At 38.2% G+C, this 18,999-nt stretch overlaps 1 protein-coding gene across 9 annotated transcripts in view; it reads left to right on the top strand.

The window, feature by feature from the left end:
- Positions 1-18,999, top strand: part of LOC126374922 (ETS-like protein pointed) — a 161,887-nt gene that overhangs the window by 108,113 nt on the left and 34,775 nt on the right. For 3 of the 9 annotated variants that reach the window (XM_050021704.1, XM_050021700.1, XM_050021702.1), the window contains exons 2-5: positions 576-966; positions 9,779-9,895; positions 18,243-18,446; positions 18,756-18,884. In XM_050021704.1, coding sequence (XP_049877661.1) covers positions 924-966; positions 9,779-9,895; positions 18,243-18,446; positions 18,756-18,884 — 493 coding nt within the window. In that variant the 5' untranslated portion in view covers positions 576-923. Of the gene's footprint in view, positions 1-572; positions 967-9,778; positions 9,896-18,242; positions 18,447-18,755; positions 18,885-18,999 lie in introns of all 9 variants that reach the window. The other 6 variants (XM_050021705.1, XM_050021701.1, XM_050021703.1 and 3 more) reach the window with 2 other exon arrangements.

Raw genomic sequence — 18,999 nt, 5'->3', positions numbered from 1 at the left:
TAACGCACTTTGTCAATAAAGAGGAAAGTTAGCGAAATGGCCCGTCATGGACTAGCGGTCTGTGTGGGAACATCCCGGCCCGCAGGCGACGGGGGGTTGACGAGGGGTGAGAACGGGAGGTAAGGGCGAGGGGCGCGGGGGCGGAGGCGCACTCGGGGTAAGTGGGGTACCAGGCCGGAAGCGCTGTGTCGGATCGTTTCGCTCGCACCTGTGGGAATGTCCTAATGTGCGCGCAATTTGAATACTTTCCGTTTGACTCCACTGCGCGGCTGATACCCTCGTAACTAAGAGCATTGCCTTGTAGCAACACGCATTAGTTATCTCTTAATTAGTAGTTTACGTTCACTTAATTTATCGTCTTTGTCTGCGAACATAGAACGGTTCTAGTAGGTATCGTTAAATATCCTAAAAAACGTGACGGTTTAATAGCGCATAAATAAATGCTAGTCCAATTGTTGATAAGTTCCGCGATAATGTCTTCATACGTGTATTTCGTGTTGATCTCATGGAAACATTAAAACATACGATACCTAGGGAGTCAAGCAAAATCCATCAACATTTCTATTCCCAAGCAGGTGGTGTTACAAACAATTTAACAAACCATGAACAGTGATAGAACAAAAATGAACTTTTCGACCGTGACGTGATAAAAAAACTGCCACAAAATGAAAAACAGTGAGGAGTGTTTAGACTGAACGAGACATTACTAGACATTATTACAAACAGTGTGATATTTATTGATCTTATTTAAAATTAAGTTGTAAATTATAAAGAAACATTATATCAATTAGACTTATAACATTGTAAATATATTTGTTAAGTGATAAAAGACGTTTAGTGTTCGTATAAGCCTGCTGGCTGGCAAAGTTTGGGACTCTAAGCCCGCGGCAGAAACGTTGGAGGCGACGGCGGCCATCGCAGGCATGGGAATCAAAGTCATGATGAAAGCTTTCAATAAGCCAAAAGGTGAGTCATACAAACTTCATACAAGCACCAAACACATTTAAGTATCTTAATTTTTCACGACAAGTCGTCCCTTAAAACACAACACTGAATTTCGACGAATCGGGAGGTCTTGGCACTTATTATTTTAGAAACATGGTTGAATAGACAACTGAGCATGCTGCATGAAAAAGACATAGAAATTTAACAGAACTACAGATGTCCAGGACTGCCTAAATTAGCAAGTTCCTGACTCGTTCCCCTAAACAAGATATAGGAACACAATAAGCGATCGATTCTTCAACTTCGCTGAAACGTAATGAGGTCACGCGCATATAGATTTCTCAGAACTGACTTAGGCGTTCTTAATCCACAACATGAACTATTCTTACCACTTCCAGCTACTGCCAAATACAAGGCTTTATTGACTGAATTTAGATTTGTCTCCAAAAGTGTCTTCCTACTGCCATTTCTAAACTTTCAAAGCTATTTAGTTTGTCATTTCGTGAAATAGTTTGAACATCACTCATTCGTCAAACTATCGGACTTATTTAGGTCACGTGATGAGTTTTCTTTTGTAACAATAATTAAAAACCTGCTAAATACTAAATACATTATTTTCGTTGGTCCTGTTTCATCTTGGATGATACGTAGCATGCTACATTTTAAGTGGATAATTCCACTTGATATCTCAAAATCATGGTCTGAATCATCCCTCAAAGTTTTCGTTACTGTGTCACTAATACCCTGTATATAAGTTTTTCCATCGACTGCCTTACTTATCTAAGGCCAAATGCCCCGAGTACAAGCCCCAACATAAGTGCGTTGTTGTGAAAAAGCCAATACGTGCATCATCCGCGGTGACGCAAGGCTCTCGGTTTCGCCTGCACTTGTCCCGAATGTGAACGCTGCGTGACCGAACAAAATATGAAAACGTTCATTTGCCGATCCATCGCTGACCGTATCATCAGCGACGTTGGCGAATATCATCATTATTGTGATGACATCGCATGACTCTTGTGAAATTATTAAGCCAACGCGACGCGTGGACTTTAACTACACAACCAAGGACTTAAGAATACATATTTTAAGAGTTTATACTTAATAACAACGAAGTTATTTTTTTCTTACGAGAATGTCGTAAAATTCTTCTGAAAGTCATTAATGACGATTCGTGTGGAATGGTAACCCAAGAAAGCTTATAGATAATCCTAGGAATACTAAAGAAGCTCGGATACTTACCTAAAGCTAAAGCCTAAAGCTTATTATGTAAAAGTGAATAAACCGAGTTTATTTACTTTCAAAGACCTATGTACTTTCCCTCTAAAACTCCTTAGTATGACCAAAAACGGTTCATCGAAATTGGGCTCCGAAATACAAGTGCGGTAGTAATGTAGATCTCATTTCCTCTAAGTTGATAGCATGTTGATGTGAGGGCGAACCGTTGCACAAGCGTTCATTACCGTAATTATTACTTACTTCGCTCTGGTGATCTTGAAAGTGAAGACCTTGACGTGTGCTACCTGGGAATCTTGGAACTTTGTTTGTATACAAACTGCTTCATTTTGATTTGTTTCGTGAAACGCATGGCTGGTGGCTGCGTAGAGAAACAAAAGAATCTTGATGTTAGTTTTCATTCAATTCAACTGTTATCACTAATGAATGCTCCTTCCCACACATTGACTGCTTAGAAAGGGATTTTGATAAAAATACGTAAACCTCAGACTGTTGAAAATTGTAATTGTAAAATCTATCTTTGAACAGTTTTCGGAACAAAATCAAAACGCAAGATTTCCTTTGAAATACTTACATGATCTTTGATATGTCTACGCTAAAAGCTGACGCGTAGATACAAAAGCTTTGTTTTCTCTCTAGATTCTGAGGTTCTGAGGTATACTCCTCCACATCCTACACCGGTAGCTGTCATTTCCAATGCGTCAAACAATAGTATCAATGAGGCAACAAACAGGCGTTTACGACTCACACATTCCGAAAGTCATAAAAAGCTATAACAATTTACAGGCATAACAAAGAGATGTGGCATCTAGTACGGGAGCTAATAACGCGAGCGTCGCAGAGCGCATGCGCGGGGGCGTCCATTCACGCTGCTGATTGGCCCATCCGGTGCGCGCTCAATGAGATGATGCGCCGCCGCCTCTGTCATTGAGCAAAGGTCTCTCGCCTACATTCGTAGATCGCTGAAAGATAACCTAGTAGGTACAATTGTATGATCCAATGACTCAATGATCAACAGGACTTCAAGTCTTCAATGGGCAAAGATATTGTAAGAACAATCGTATTTTAAAACATAATCGTGGAATTTTCCACTGTTCATACGAGTACTATACAGACTAGATCAGACTATGATAAGCGTTATAAGCTCGATGCATTTGCTAGTGTAAGAAATATTACAAAGCACGTGTTTGCAATGCATTAAATGGGTCTTCAAGTATGAACCTTTATCATCACATTTACTTTACGACAGAAACAAGCAATTAAACCAACTTCATAACTTATGAATAATAGGTATTTTTCAGGTGATTATAAGCATGCTAAGTGTTTCATTTGACTCATTTTCCGCATCAGTAGTTGGGAAGCCGTTTGAAAATAACATTTTTACCGCATTATGTAACGACCCTCCTCCATGGTTGAGCGGCGAGGGATAGCAAGCAAATGGTTAGTTTTCGTAAAAGCATTAAACAAATTGTATTCACACGGTAACCGTTAATGGGTAAAGCGACCACGGTTTTTTTTTTAGCTTTTGACCCCACAGCTGACCAACGTAACGTTTTTGATTGTTTTTGAAATATTATGTTCAAGTAAGTACGTTAACTTTTTTTTCCTTCTCCAGTTTTCACTTAATTTTACTAATATGTATGTCTAGTACAAAACCTGCAAACACAAAGACCTGCATGTTCCACATGTGCCACTCATCGTTACGACCACCTTGCCTCAGTTACGCCGCTATAAATTCATTTCTTGTCTTATGAAAAACTTGCGATACTTAAGTGTTTAGAGTAATTATAAGCAATTATATAAGGCGATTTGAATGCGAACCAGCGCACGCGCCGCTGACGTCACGCAACGTTCCAAGTTCAAACGGCGAACAATGGCGACGGTAAAAATGGCGCGAGCTTTTGTTCTGGGTCGCTATTGTGGTGGTCGTGTCATAAGCGAACTGCATAAACTGTGTACCCGGAATAAAATAATAAATTAAATAATAATGCATTGCAAGTAGGCACAAAAAAAGTTTTGTAAAAGATTCCATAGGATCGTTTTCTTATTAAAAGAAAGATAGTGCAATTGCATTTTGTATAAAGTCTGTTAAAGTGGAAACAGTTTTAAACCAACAGTTACGTAAAGATAATGTTCAATTAATAGACCTATTTTTGCTCAAGGCCACCACCAGCCAGCCACCAGCAACCAGCTAACTTAACGACTTTTCTTTCTCTACTTTATCTTCATTTACACATTCGAAGAAGCCTGTACAGCTATCTCTTAAAAGACCTATGTCAAACACGATATAAAATGCTAAACATGAGGCCTACAGACCCCCCTACAAATCCCCGGTAACAATAGCGATAGAGCTGTTCATTTATGTCGGTGCACAACAAATTACAAGGGGCATTGTGCAACAGGTCCTACCACCGGCTTACCACCTGTTACCGGCCGTAAGCTTACATGTGCATGCTATTCAAGAACTCTCTATTCGGTAAAATGTACTGTTTAAAAACACCAAATGAAGTCCTACTCGCCTTAATTTGCTTTTTTTAAACAATACTTACATATTTTATAATTACTATATAATTTTAATATTTTATTTAAATGCCGATAGTTTTTTAAACAATTCGTAATTCGAATATCGATTATAGAATAAATATGAGAAGTTTTGAATCGCACACATGGTAAAATGTATGTATTCAAGCTAACATGCAATAAATTACGATGTGATAAATTATTTCTGAAAGTAAGAAAATAAAAGGAGCATTTTCATTAGAACATTAATATGAAAATACAAAGACATTCTATTACATTCTCTTCTCAGAATGAACAGATTAAAAAAGAAAAACTCTAATTTGTAATTAGACATTCTAGTTTTAAAAACCTATTTATAGAAAAACAATGTGCAATTTAGCTCCAAAACAAAGCAAAGGCTAATTAGTCCCGATGCCCGAAGGCTGTCCTCGAGGGTTGCCCGTCCGAATCTCCGGTCCTTTGTAAGTACTGTTATCTACGCCATTCACAATTTGGTATAGTGAGGCCTCCATGTTGAGTAGTGTATTACTGTCCCTATTGAGGGTAACCTCGACTATGTCTGTCGAGGTTGGCTGGGTCAAAGCGTTTGGGCAAGGTGCTAAAGATTCAGACAAAGTCTTGATGATTTTGTTGAGGAATACATATAATGTATGTAAGTACATGCTTTTATTTTGAATTTTGTGTTGATCTTCTTCTTCTATCGTGTGGGTTGTGAGGTGGATTACCAACCCCATCAACCCTGGTGTCAGGGTTACTATTGAGCCGCCAAAGGCCCCCGACATGGCTCATGTAACGACTACTAACTTACATCAGTAGTAACCGGTACCAACGGCTTAACGTGCTTTCCGAAGCACGGATCATCTTTCTTTCGGACAATCGGGTGTTCAGCCTCTAATGTCCTATAACCAAACTAGGGATCACAAAGTGTATTTCGTGATGTGTCCCCACCAGGATTTGAACCCAGGACCTCTGGATCGTGAGCCCAACGCTCAAACCACTATACCATGGATGCCGTTGTGTTGATCATCTTATAATACGAAAAGATTTGTTGCAAAATACATTTCATTGTACAGGTAGAAGGTACAATACATAATCCCAAATCTCAACAATTGTACAGTTATTTCGGTTTATTGAACATCAAACAAAGGAAAAGACCTAGATTTTTCTCGACAAAAACATCTCACGTACTTACCGAGGTTCGTCATGTAGTAAAACTAAATGACCCTTCCTTTGATCATTGAGCGATGCATTACGGGGCCGCAGTTTTTCTGACGTCGTCTCGGAGCACTGACAGCTGACGACTAACATAATCATCATAAGTCTTCCCGTAATGCCTCCCCACCCACCTTATTGTCAGCCTCATTCATTAACTTCCCTTTACCGCGATACACTGTAATAATATCATTATTTAATAGTATTCATGCCTCTGGTCGCCTGGAAGAAATTTCTGTAGAGCAATATGTTATAATTGCATTACATAGTCGATTTGGGACTGCCTGTAATGTCTATGTAATTTGTGTTAATAAATAAATAATAAATAAATATGGCCGCAAATTGTGCTGTAACCTTTCTTGTGTATGTTTTAAAATGTTTCGTGTATGTGTGTGCATTAATGTATATTTGATTTGATTGATTTTAATGGAATTTTAAAATGAAATGCGTGCTTTATTTTTTTGTCCAGCCAATCGTTGATGTTGTTAAGCTTTCTAAAGCTTCTATCTCGTCTCGTCTCGTCTATCTCACCTTCCTTCATAATTTGCTCGCTTGAATTGAATCTGTGTACGTATTGCATTCTTTCACAAACTTTAGCACTCTGCATATTCTTCTTTTTTGTTCTTGGTCAATGGTCTGCAGCCCAATGGACTGCAGATATTACATTACATATTAATAAATTGGCAAAAAACTTTAATAACCGCGTATGATCCGAGAGATATCATGGTACTGGTCCGACGGAAGGCCCTCATCGGAAACTGTACGCGACAATTACACCGAAATCTTTCGGATTAATTACTATAATTACGGAAACGGAAGGGTTGATGTTGTTTTTGTTGGATCTGGAAAATGCCATTCTGCAAGCTTAATGTCAGGTGCAACCATACTCGCATCCCTTCTGCTCTTAACTACTCCTTCTGTGTAATGACCAGAAAAAGTATAAGTAACAGTATCGTTGAGAATTATTGCTGTAATTTCTTCCTCTTACATTAAAGGAAAACTCATTGATGTGTGTATTTTTTCAAACACTAGTCCTCTCAAGTTGCGATCAACCTTTACTTGTTGCATTATTAACTCAGGCATCACGCAATAAAAATGTCTATACTGTATTTTATAACTCTCACTTATTTATTGACCTTACAGCAGGTGTATGCGCTGCATTTAATGCTGCTTAATGATATAATCTCACTATCGTAAGTAACAGGGCACTTGGACAAAGCAAAAAATCCTCTGAATAATGTCTCAATATTGTCGGTACAAAGGGACATTAAAAACTTGATTTTTAATCAGCGGATCTTATTCATGAACTCCACAAACAATCCTCACTTGCAGGCTCACGAGTTAATATCTTCATTCGATGATCAGGCTTCTGATACTAATTTATTCGTACTTAGTGCATTCAGTAACTTAAACATAATGATTTAAAAATGTTTTAGATATTTTCTCAAAAAAAAAATCCACTCACAGGAATAAAGCTGTTCCTATAAATAAATACTTAAAACACTTAACGTCAAAATTATTTTTTAATATCAAATACTCTTGATTATTCAATATTATATCTATTATAATAATAATGACCATCGAAAGATGGATATTTAATAGGAACCGAAAGCTTGGTGTACTTAGTTCATCTTGCGATGGATACCCCCAATTGGGATGTAATCTTTATGTTAGCATAATAATAATCAAAATGGAAGTAAACATCAGAAAACGCAACTGCAGCGTCGTCGCTGTCTTCACTGTCTTAGTGTGAGGATGTGCAATACACTGCGCTGACTCAAGCGCACCTGCGTAAGAAAATATAACTGGAGTAAATCACGACGCATGCGCAACGCAATTAATATGTCCGCCAATCCAGTGCCCAGAGCCGTCGATATAAGACCTTTTCATTGGAAGAAAAGACTGAAAATAATGAAAGATTGTTAATGCAAATGTCGGGCCCCTTAGGTTCCAGGGCGTTTAGAGCACCTGATATCAATATCAATATATCACACAAATATTCTTAATTCTTTTGGCAAATATCCCGTTACAATATAAGTAAATTTTCAATTTCGGCACCAATATGAAGTTTCTGGCGTCGCTTCATCTCAATGCTGAATTCCCACGTAGTCCATAACGAAATAAGAATACTGTTGATCATAAACTAAGGAATTTTTAATCCAGACCTTTTTCTACATGTGCAATAGAGAATTCCTATTCACAATAGAGAACTGAAGGTACTACGACCTTATAAACTGAGTTCAAAACTTTCTATGCAAATTCTTACTGTGGTTACGAATTGTTATAATAATTGACATAAAATGTAAAGTTGCTTAACAGCATAATTGTACCTTCTAACTCACTTTACGCATTACTTGTATTAATTAGGTACTTATGGCAATTAAAAACTATTTAATACCAAGTTCTCGATATAACTTTGAGGCAAATCTCTTTCTTCTTGGCATTTTATTCCCATCTGATGATGGGGTCTGCCTTCTTCGTCTTTCTCTTCCACTTTCTTCACTTCGGACGTGTCGTTCTCGGAGACATTGCACGAGCACAGGTCCTTTTTGACCACACCGCCCATCTTGTTTCTGGTCGCCCTCTTGGTCTAAGCCCTGGTATTAGATAGGCTGTAACTTTGAAGCAAATAAGTCTCGTGATTACTACTTAAGTAGGCATCTACTTATTACTTACTTTAAATTACACTACCTACTTATAAATAGGTAATGCTTAATTCAAGGATTGACGCGACCCGTTATGACAAGTGCGTTATAAATCATCGATACGGAATAGATAGAAACCGTACAAGTAAGCAACTGGACGTACACAAGTATAAAAACAGAAAGAAAAATTTAAATTATATCAGAACGAGGTTCTAGGCAGACCGGGCACCGACCGTGGGAGAGGTGCACAAATCTCCGCATCTCAGAACTGGTCGGCAGGTGCGCAAGAGCAGCACACGCACACACAAACATCACAACACACACACGCGCGCCGCAAACCAGGCGCACTTATGAATGAAGCCTCCGTCCGTGAACCGGCAGCTCTCACACACATACACACAGTAATCGTGCTTGTTTATCTCTGATTTATTTTATTCGAAGCCTTGATGCCTCAAAAGTCAGCTATTAATTTGTTCCCGGTACCCGGTTTAAATACCGTAGATAAAGTAATTAATAGGACGATACTGATCTTGATGAGACGCGTCCGCGCAAGTCTATTGATTACTGTTAGGGTTCAAATTAGCTGGCTGTCGGTGCATTCAAAAACGAAAGATGGGAACAAGTTTTGGATTGAGTTACATCACGAATTTCACCTAGTGACCTCCAAAGAGAAGCTATATTAAAACTTTATGAAGAGAAGCATGTAGAGCATTTGGACGAGGCTAGAACTCGTTCCTGCTACCGTTAAGTACAGCCTGTCTAGAAAATCAACCTCTCAGGCGCCACTGTATTTTTATGAACGATGTCGCAGTAAAGAACTTCCTGTTTGTTTCTATGGCAATAGCAAGTTGCTTTATGCCAAGTAACATTCAGTTACAGCAGATGATGCGTGGTTGAATAGAACCATAAAGGTGGCCTTCCATCTATTAAGATGGACTTGACTAGATGGAATAATAAACATTTCCTTTAGATCTTCTTGCTTGTACACAGTTGTAAAAACCGCATTAAGAATATTTTAAATGAGTATGATGTGTAGAGAGTGATGCGCTCTAGCATGGTGCGTATGACAGTAGCACAGAAAGATAAAGTACAACCTAGTGTGATGGAGACAGACCAAGAAAATGTAGTACTTATACTGACAGCTATCCGACGCACCATGCTATAACGCAAACAATATAAATTAGGCTTTATGACTAACCAGAGCTATGTGTGTTTCTTCACAGACATCCCGTCGCAGGTGCCGCCGCTGACGCCTGGCACCAACAAGAAGATGGCCGAGGCGCTGAAGGCTACCTTCGCCTCCTGGGAGAAGGAGCAACTGCGCCTCGGCGTGCCCAAAGGTGAGAAGCTACTGTTTTGCCATAAGTATATCATAGACGTTGCTCCTAGGACTTCACAACTTGCTGATAAGTGTCTGTTAGCTTTTCTAGACCTTATAACAATGACAGAAACGTTAATGTTTAAGGACGTGACAAACAAAACGAAAAGCAACGATAAAAAAATATAATACTGCTATCAGTATTTTTTTCGTTAAACTAATAGATACTCCTACTCTATCACATCAGAAGAGGTGAAAGCCTGGTGAGGCCAACCTAAAAGAAATAAACTCTTGTAAAATATTAATTATACTCCAATATGCGTGTACCACTCAATAACGGACTCATACTCGTACATTGGCTTTTCGTGATGTTTTAGTACTATCATCCTCCTGCCCTTATCCAACTCTAGGTGGGGTCGGCACAACATGTATACCTCTTCCATTCATTTCTGTCAGTCGTCACCTCGGTACTCACACCTTTCACACACATATCCTTTTACCTTTTTATTACTATGTCACTGCACAATAGTATTAAAGTTACATTTTTACCCGATTGTGGCAGAACCATAATACAGTTACATAAGATTGCGTAATCTGCAATAAATACATTACGGATTCCCCATAAAACAAGTTGCACATCGGAAATAATATTTCAGAATTAGTAACTCTGACATAATGTGTTATCCAAGACGATAGATAGGCTGCGACATAACCACACGAGAACTAGCTGAAAACCGCAGGATTTCCGTGTAGGTACTTAATTTCCATAAGTAAGTAATTATTTAATATTACAACGTGGAGAAAGCTTGGAAACCCCCTGTGCGCTTGCGACCTCGACCCGGCGTGACCCGGCAGGTGCAAACTTGCAAATAGGTGCTTATTATTTAAAGTTATATTTTGTGCGTGTCTTCATTTATATTGTCATTCTCTAAGTTTGTGGCTGTAAATATCCTGCGACTACGTATTTGTATAATACATATCAGAAGTCACACTTAATATAAATGTCCTGAATAAAAATCTGCTGCTTCACAATGCAAAAATAGTATAACTAATCTGAGTTCAAACCAAGTTCACACGAAGAAATGTAAGCAAAGCTGCTCTAAGCTAGTAAAACAAGATCTACACATCAGAAAATTGAATAATATTCCATGGCTCTCTGATCTGCGACTGTCGGTTAAAATTACACGCATTTTGTGTTTTATAGCTTTTTCTTCCGTTCATAAAGTGTTATCGAGTCGGTGATGAAAACCAGGGCTCGTATCAATGTTAAATATACTGTATTTAAATATGCTTATAAATGGATATATTCCCATTTTTTCCATTCAACATAACAGCTTTAATATAACATAGTAAGTACGTTAATCACTGAACAGCGACTCCTGTTATATTCAGGAGATATTAATGAATTAGTTCCTTATGTCCTTGGTATATTATATCCTTTGTCTTTCTATCGCAATGATAAAATTCACCTTCTTCTTCTTCTATCGTGTGGGTTGTGAGCAGGATTACCAACCTACCAACCATAGTGTCAGTGTTATTATTGAGCCAGTAACCGGGACCAACGGCTTAACGTGCCTTCCGACGTATGGAATAAAATGAATTTCACCAATCTGCGTGAAATGTTTCGCATATACCATATTTAGAAACACCCTCTAAATAGGAATCAAATTATCTGTTTTTCTGTCGTTGAATTCGGTATATAAACCTACGATCTACTACGTTAAAAACTAAAATACTTACACCTTCCATTTGGTTAGAGCTGTGCACCTAATGAGACGTATATTGTCTGCAATGGTTCTTTAACAATACGTACTGTGGCTTGCAAAAACAGCAAATTTAAAACGTATTCGCGTCAGATTTGCATATGGTAATACAATGTATGCCTACAATGAGCCAAAACCACACACGTATCTTCTTTGTTGGTGGTATCCACGTTATAAGATGATAAATATGGTCCTTCTAATAAGATATTTTAGTAGAAGCATCAAGAAAACGAAACGTTTATTAGAAACGTGATCGTGCATAAAATATCATTAACAGTCTAATAACGGTCTGTAATAGAGGCCGAATTCTATTAGCCCAGTGGTTAGGTCTAGATAATCTTCCATCCTAAAAATGTAACATGAAATATCCATAAGAATGCACATGCTTTCAAACGATCGTTAACAACTTTTATTGATGACGTCACTGGGACAGTATTTCCATACAAATTCAATAGATCATTTTCGTTTTGACGTTTCATTTTCGTTTGACATTTTCGTGTTACTATTAGTTATAATACGATTTTATTTGTCGGAAACGGCAAACAAATGGACTAAAAAAGCAAAATCTGCAAACAACTTTAGAGTAAAAACACTTACAATATACTTAATGAAGAGTGAGACGGCGTTTAGCATTAGCAGTTAAATGATCTAGTCTATGTCCCATAGTAATGATAAGCCAGTGTAGTGTTGGTGCTAGGATCACGCGCGGACAGGTGGCGAGTTCGACGCCCCCGCCGGAAGTGCGTGCGTCTGCGCCGCGTCTATTCGCGTTTCCGGTGCGCATCTAGCACGAAATCACGCGCATGTCGATACTAGCTCAATACTTTGCGACTAATTCCAGTTGATTTAGGCGTATTTTCTAGTCAAGGCACATATCATTCAGCAATAAAAATATTCAATCATCTACCTATAGATATTAGAAAAGAAAATAATATACAGTTTAAAAAGTGTCTTAAGAAATGGCTAATACAAAAATGTTTTTATAATCTGAAAGAATATTTTGATTGGAATAATAAATATAATATTATATAATAAACAAGACATTGTATTATAGTATTTTTTTTTTCTTCTTAAATATGTAGACTATTTGTTTGCTAGGGTTATTAATTTGCACACTAGATTGACAATAAATTAATTTTAATATTGTATATAATTATGTAATGATGCACGCCCGATTGACTATGAATTAAATTTTAATATTGTAATATTTAAGTACATACTTACCTATGTAATGTTGCACGCCCGATTGGGTTAAATTGTACCTAAGAACTGTATTTTTTCTTTTTATAATGTAACTATGACATCTTTTTTGGACTGTACAATTGCAATAAAACACTTTTGATTTTGATTTTATTTTCATATTTTATTCAAGCTGTAGTATTATATTTGCTTCGATCCTTATACTTCTTCTTCTTTCTCTTTTTGGCTTAAATAGCTTATCTGCCAAATAAATATCCGGTAACATTACTTACATATCATACATTATGGACATATCATAAAAATCACTTTGTGGTCCCTAGTTTGGTTAGGACATTACAAGCTGATCACCTAATTGTCCGAAAGAAAGGTGATCCATATAACTGTTATCAGTATACCACCAACCCGCAGTGGAGCAGCGTGGTGGACTATGCTCCATACCCCCTCCGGTTGATTGAGGGGAGGCCTATGCCCAGCAGTGGGACGTATATAGGCTGTTTACGTATGTTTTATGTTATGTCAGTATGTACTATGTAGTCATTACATGAGTCATGTCATGTGCCCTTGGCGGCTCAATAATAACCGAGAGACCAGGTGTTGATGAGGTTGGTAATTTACCTCACAAACCACACGATAAGAAGAAGACTATCTACTAGATAATTTCTAGATAGTCTATCGAACACTTAACAGTAGGAAAAGTGAGAGAATTAAGTTCTTAATGTTCTTTTATTTCGCAGTTAGAATAAATAAAATCTGTTTACACTCGATATGACTCAAGTCATTATAATTTAAAATAAGGACCCAATTTTATAAACCATTTTACGTACATTTTATAGAGGAAATTGACCAAATAAAACAGGGTGGATGAACCTTTCATCACTATTTATTTCATAATAACAGTTCAAGTGTTTTTTTACGTGTCTTATTGTACAGTTATTGTTTCGGATCGCATATACTTATTAAGCCCGACAATTATTATATTTTAAATCTCTCTCTCTCTCTATAAGAGCTGCGCTCTTGTCGGTGGAGTAACCGCCATTCCTCTCTTCTTCCCGCCAAAACCTTCACCTCCCGATACGACACGACCTGCACCTTCTCTTTTATTTGTTTCATAAATGTTATCCTAGGTCTACCCCTTCCTCTCTTCCCTTCAATTTTTCCTTCTATAATGTTTGTTATAAATGAATCGTGTCGTATCAGGTGGCCAATCATATTTCCTCTCCGGTTCTCTATAGTCTTCAATATGGTTCTCTTTTCTTCAACTCTTTCCAGCACTTTTTCATTTGACACCATTTCAGTCCAGCTTATACCCTCCATCCTTCGCCAACACCACATCTCAAACGCTTCCAATCTCTCTCTGTCTCTCTGTGTCATAGTCCACGTTTCACTTCCATAGAGTGCAATGCTCCAAATATATGATTTAATAAACCGTTTCCTTATTTTTAATGATATGTTTTTGGTTTTCAAAATGTATTTTTTCCTGTTAAATGATGTACTTATTCATAAAAAATATAACTAATATAATACTTCATGGATCTAAGAATTCCTTATTTCTCTAACACCTGTACATCCATTTAGCGCTATCGAAATTGCAACTAACGTGGTATGGTTTCGATAACCGTAACTATTATGATAGCGCTAACAATTATCTTGAATAATGTGACGACTTTCCACCATAATTGAACTCATTGGAATAAATAAAGCGTAAGATAAAGTAATATGTTTACACGTTGACTCTTAACACCTTTTTATAAAAGATAACTAAGTTAATTTGAATAAGTGCAATAAATTCGGTAAATACTTAAATATAAAGAATGCATCACAAAACCACTTGGATCTTTTCTGTCAGTGTATGCATGTACTCGATGACATAACTCCACTTACATACTATTTGGCTAGATATTCGGCTAACACCATGGGGAATGACTCCCAGTCTGCCTACTGGGTTCAAAACTTTAACATTTATCTTCCCGTTTTATACAAAAATGTTCAATATGTATAATAAGAATAAATACTGGAAAGATTCCAAAGTGCATTCCTGTCATCAAGCAAGTAGCAAGAAGACGTATAAAGACGTAAACAGTGGCATTTATCTTCGTATCAGTACGCAGAGATCTTCCATACATAAAATACCCACAGTAAGTACCTACTATGGTGTTGATAAAACAGATACAGGCCGTTATCTTCAAATCAGTTTCTGTTGATCGGATTGGGTCATTATAGGGCCCAAAGTCAAACTTGAATAAAAATGTAAATACCGCGATCAGTTATAAAGAAGTCTCTGCCTACCTAAGGGAAATAAATAAATTTAAAAAATACATGTGGACTATTTATGACTAACAAAAATTCATGCATATTTTTTTTTTAATGTGCCCCCAGCCCCTTCAAAGAAGAAACTTCGCATTTTTCAAGGTAGGAAGCTAAAAATTGGGAAAGGAGAACCGTGTTACTCCGAATTTAATTCGAGAGAAGCCGCCGGCAGAAGCTAGTTACTACTAATAATTAACACAATTAAAATAACATAACATAAAATTGCATGATGCAACGCCGAAGGGGTAGGCAAAGGTGTCTAGTATATACACCCCCACTCCTCACCAGCTATTCACTTTTCGAATATTTTTCTATTTATATATGAAATTAACACCAATTGAAGGTTGTATCCAATCACATTGTACAGTTAAATCGGAGCAAAAACTTATTTATAATTACACTATCATCTACCTAATTGCTTAATAAGTGCTTGATTTAAACACTCTGGTGCAATTAACGCCACTATAAAAAATAATTACCACTCTCAAAGCTGTAAAACTGATTCGTTTAATAGATTCCTTTAGATGTTATATACTTCAGGAGTTAGCTTGAGGATGCTATGTAATAAGGCTTCTGGACTACGTTAGGGAAAGCCATGCTGCTAAATGATGTGAGTTTTTATTCCGGCATGAAACCTACAAAGGGATTTTCCGAGTTCATAGTACAGTCATGAGCAATATAATGTACCCACTTTAGGACTCTGTCGCACTAACATATTTGACATTTAGTGAGACTTACAGTTCAATTTTTCAAAATAGTTAATATGACATGGTACCAAACTGTATACATATTAATGCTCGTGACCCTACCTACCTACTATTAAGTATGTCAATATTACACTATCTCCACTCTGTACCTATTTACTCTAAACTCCGTAATTTAGATATTTACTGGATTGCATTGTCTAACTTAGACCGTATCGTCACTGATTATATTGTGGTCAATCACTACCCTATTCACAATAATAAAGGAGTAACAAAACTGTACTGTTAGAACTTCTCTGGTGAATGATATTACTGTTGGAATTTATAAAGTCAACGCGGGGTTAAAAAAAGTCGCGAGTTTATTAGTTTATTTGACACTTGCGCATATGTAAGTGTCATATTGCAATATTGCAGTTTCGATTAATTGCTTCAATGTGGCCTTTAGAGACCCCTCACACTAGCGCCTCTCGTAGCCGCTGCGCCAGCTCAACGCCGCGGCGTCGACGTCGCGTGGATGTCGCGCTGACGCGGCTGGCACAACGACGTCGACACTCGAAACACGCTAGTGTGAGGGGTCTCTTATAAGACCCCCAGTACTAGCATCCGCCTGTGTCGGAACTAGATTCGCATGTCACCCACATGTGCAATTAATCAATAAAAATAAGAGGCACACAGCTACTTGTATTGCCTGGGCCTTCATTTACCTGCTACCGTTAGGCAACGTCTCCATTGTACCATGTGATGCAAGGTGTAGAAAGTTATAAGGACTCATACAATTTCCTCTCTGACAACTGGTTTGACTACTAGCTCAGACGCCTTCAACATCTACCAAGTACTTACTTACTCCAAGAACGAGTAAGCGTATAAGGCTGTTGTAATTTTAAACGTTTCGAAGCTGTCTTTTCATATTTGCAACATTTTATTTCTATATATCTTTCATGTCAATACATCGATCAACGATCGCTATCTATATCTATCTGTCTCCTTCTCTGACATAAAAACATAGTCATCAACGAACCTTTTTAGTAGTCTATAATATTTCCCACCGAGGTAAGCAGAGATATGGAATTCCATTGACTTCGATCCTGACACATTTCTCTTGCTTCCTCCCTATCCACTTAAACACTTATACTGTATTTTGCTACACTTAATTTCATCGTGTCGTATCAAGCTAAGGAACCACACTCAGTGCTCCGCGCCCATCGGGGTCGACCCCATACTACGGCATAAACACCGCGCCGCGTGTCCGAAGGCGGCCACCGACTAAAAGCTGCAATTAAACTAATTATTTATTATTAGCTCGCTCTCGCCCGTCTTCTCTCGGAAAAAGCCGACCAACTCACCAGTAATTTGTTGCCGTCCCCGCGCATAACTCTATTTGTATCGATTATGTTTTTCATAAAGGTTCTTCTGCGACTGCATGATTTTACACGTACGGGTAGTCTACAATGTAAAGTAATTGCTTATTGATTGAAGGACAAGACATGTAGACTTGCAAGCTGCCGAAGCCACGAGAAGTTAAAATGATATTTACTTAAAAAAAACGTTCACAAAACCCTTGAAAGTATTTAAAACTTAATTCCTTAGCTGATAATCTCCTTTCCGAGAATTTAGGAGTTCGCTCTCGAAATTTTCGATTCTCTATCTGAACCAAGTGTTCGAAACCGTGGTCGTATAAAGAGTGCCTTAAGTTTTAACTATCAATGCAGAATATACTTAACCGTACTTATAAAGGGTGAACATTACCACTATTTATTATAAATACTGCTAACCAACTCCTCTCAAGCCAATCCACAAAATCTCTTAAACATGTCCATCCCAAAAAAATATTAAATATTTTTAAATATTTACCAATTACAAAAGGACAAGTGTAATACGCATTTTAGGCGCGAAGGTCGGCTTGCTTCCGGCGCGGGCGCATGTGGCAAGTTCCGTTCTGAAGCAACGCCGCGGTTCGCTGCCCGGCTAATTGTTGCCCGCTGTTGCATCGTCCGCAATTGTGCATTTATGACTCTTTGATAATGACAATTGTCTGTTTAGTGCCTGTGTTCTATTTGCTAGATAGTTTTTAGGCAGGCTAGTTGCGCAGTGTGGGCTACGATGGGGTACGTAAGCAAAGAGAACACGCTGTTCTTGAACATAAATTCGTAAGTGCCGGAGAATGCTTCATATCCGGTTGAATGACTAAATATTAGGCAATATTTTATAGCAAATGCTTAGAGAACTTTAAAAGGAGCAACGATCTATCGACCTAGAGTAAGTAATTGGTAACTAACGCACTCGTCCCGTTTTGACAAAAGTCACGGACTCGTATCCAGAATTATTCGATCAACTCAATTTAAATGAACACAGTCAATATAGGTAATATCATTTCTAAATGTCTGTACTCCCTTAGATCCCCGACAATGGAGCGAAGCGGCGGTAGCGGCATGGCTGCGCTGGGCGGCGCGCGAGTTCTCTCTCGAGGGCGTCGCGCTGCAGCAATTTGCGCGTGCGCAGGGCAAGGACATCTGCGCTATGGGCCGCGAGGAGTTCGTCGCGCGCGCACCCGCCTTCATGGGAGACATACTGTGGGAGCACCTCGAGATACTACAGAAAGGTAAGAGAGTGGAATTGAGGAGAAAATAATGATGATTCGTTGCATAGAAATGTCACATGTAACGTTTTAATATGTGATAGGTAACAGCTCGCTGAAATAACTAAAGTGGCCATGTCATTGTCTGGAAACTCAACGGTATAATAACAAGTTCTTTACAAATTAGAACATAAACTATCCATTTTCAAAATCAAAATACATACTAGATTTGCAACTGTAGGTTTTTGCATTCAAATATGTTAAGCAAGAACTAGTTACCTATGAAATAAATTACAACTCCACCACTTTAGTAACAAAGCTTCATATCTACAGACGTAGAGAAGGAGCGGTCTTTACTCGCGAACGTGCCGCCCAACATGTACGAGAGCAACGTGTGCCTGCCCGAGTTGTCAGAGTACATCCCGCCGCCTGCGCACCACTACAACAACAACAACAATACTGGTAAGTCAACGTGTGACGTCATTATGCAGGCAATCGCTTCTGAAAAAAAAAACGACCCTGTGAAGAATGACATAACGCCGCGCTAGGGAGATGCTGGTGACGTCATTGTGCCTAC

Source organism: Pectinophora gossypiella, chromosome 18, assembly GCF_024362695.1.
Source record: "Pectinophora gossypiella chromosome 18, ilPecGoss1.1, whole genome shotgun sequence".
Taxonomy (NCBI): domain Eukaryota; kingdom Metazoa; phylum Arthropoda; class Insecta; order Lepidoptera; family Gelechiidae; genus Pectinophora; species Pectinophora gossypiella.
Note: the sequence above shows the minus strand (reverse complement) of the source record. Positions and strands in the feature narration are given on the sequence as shown.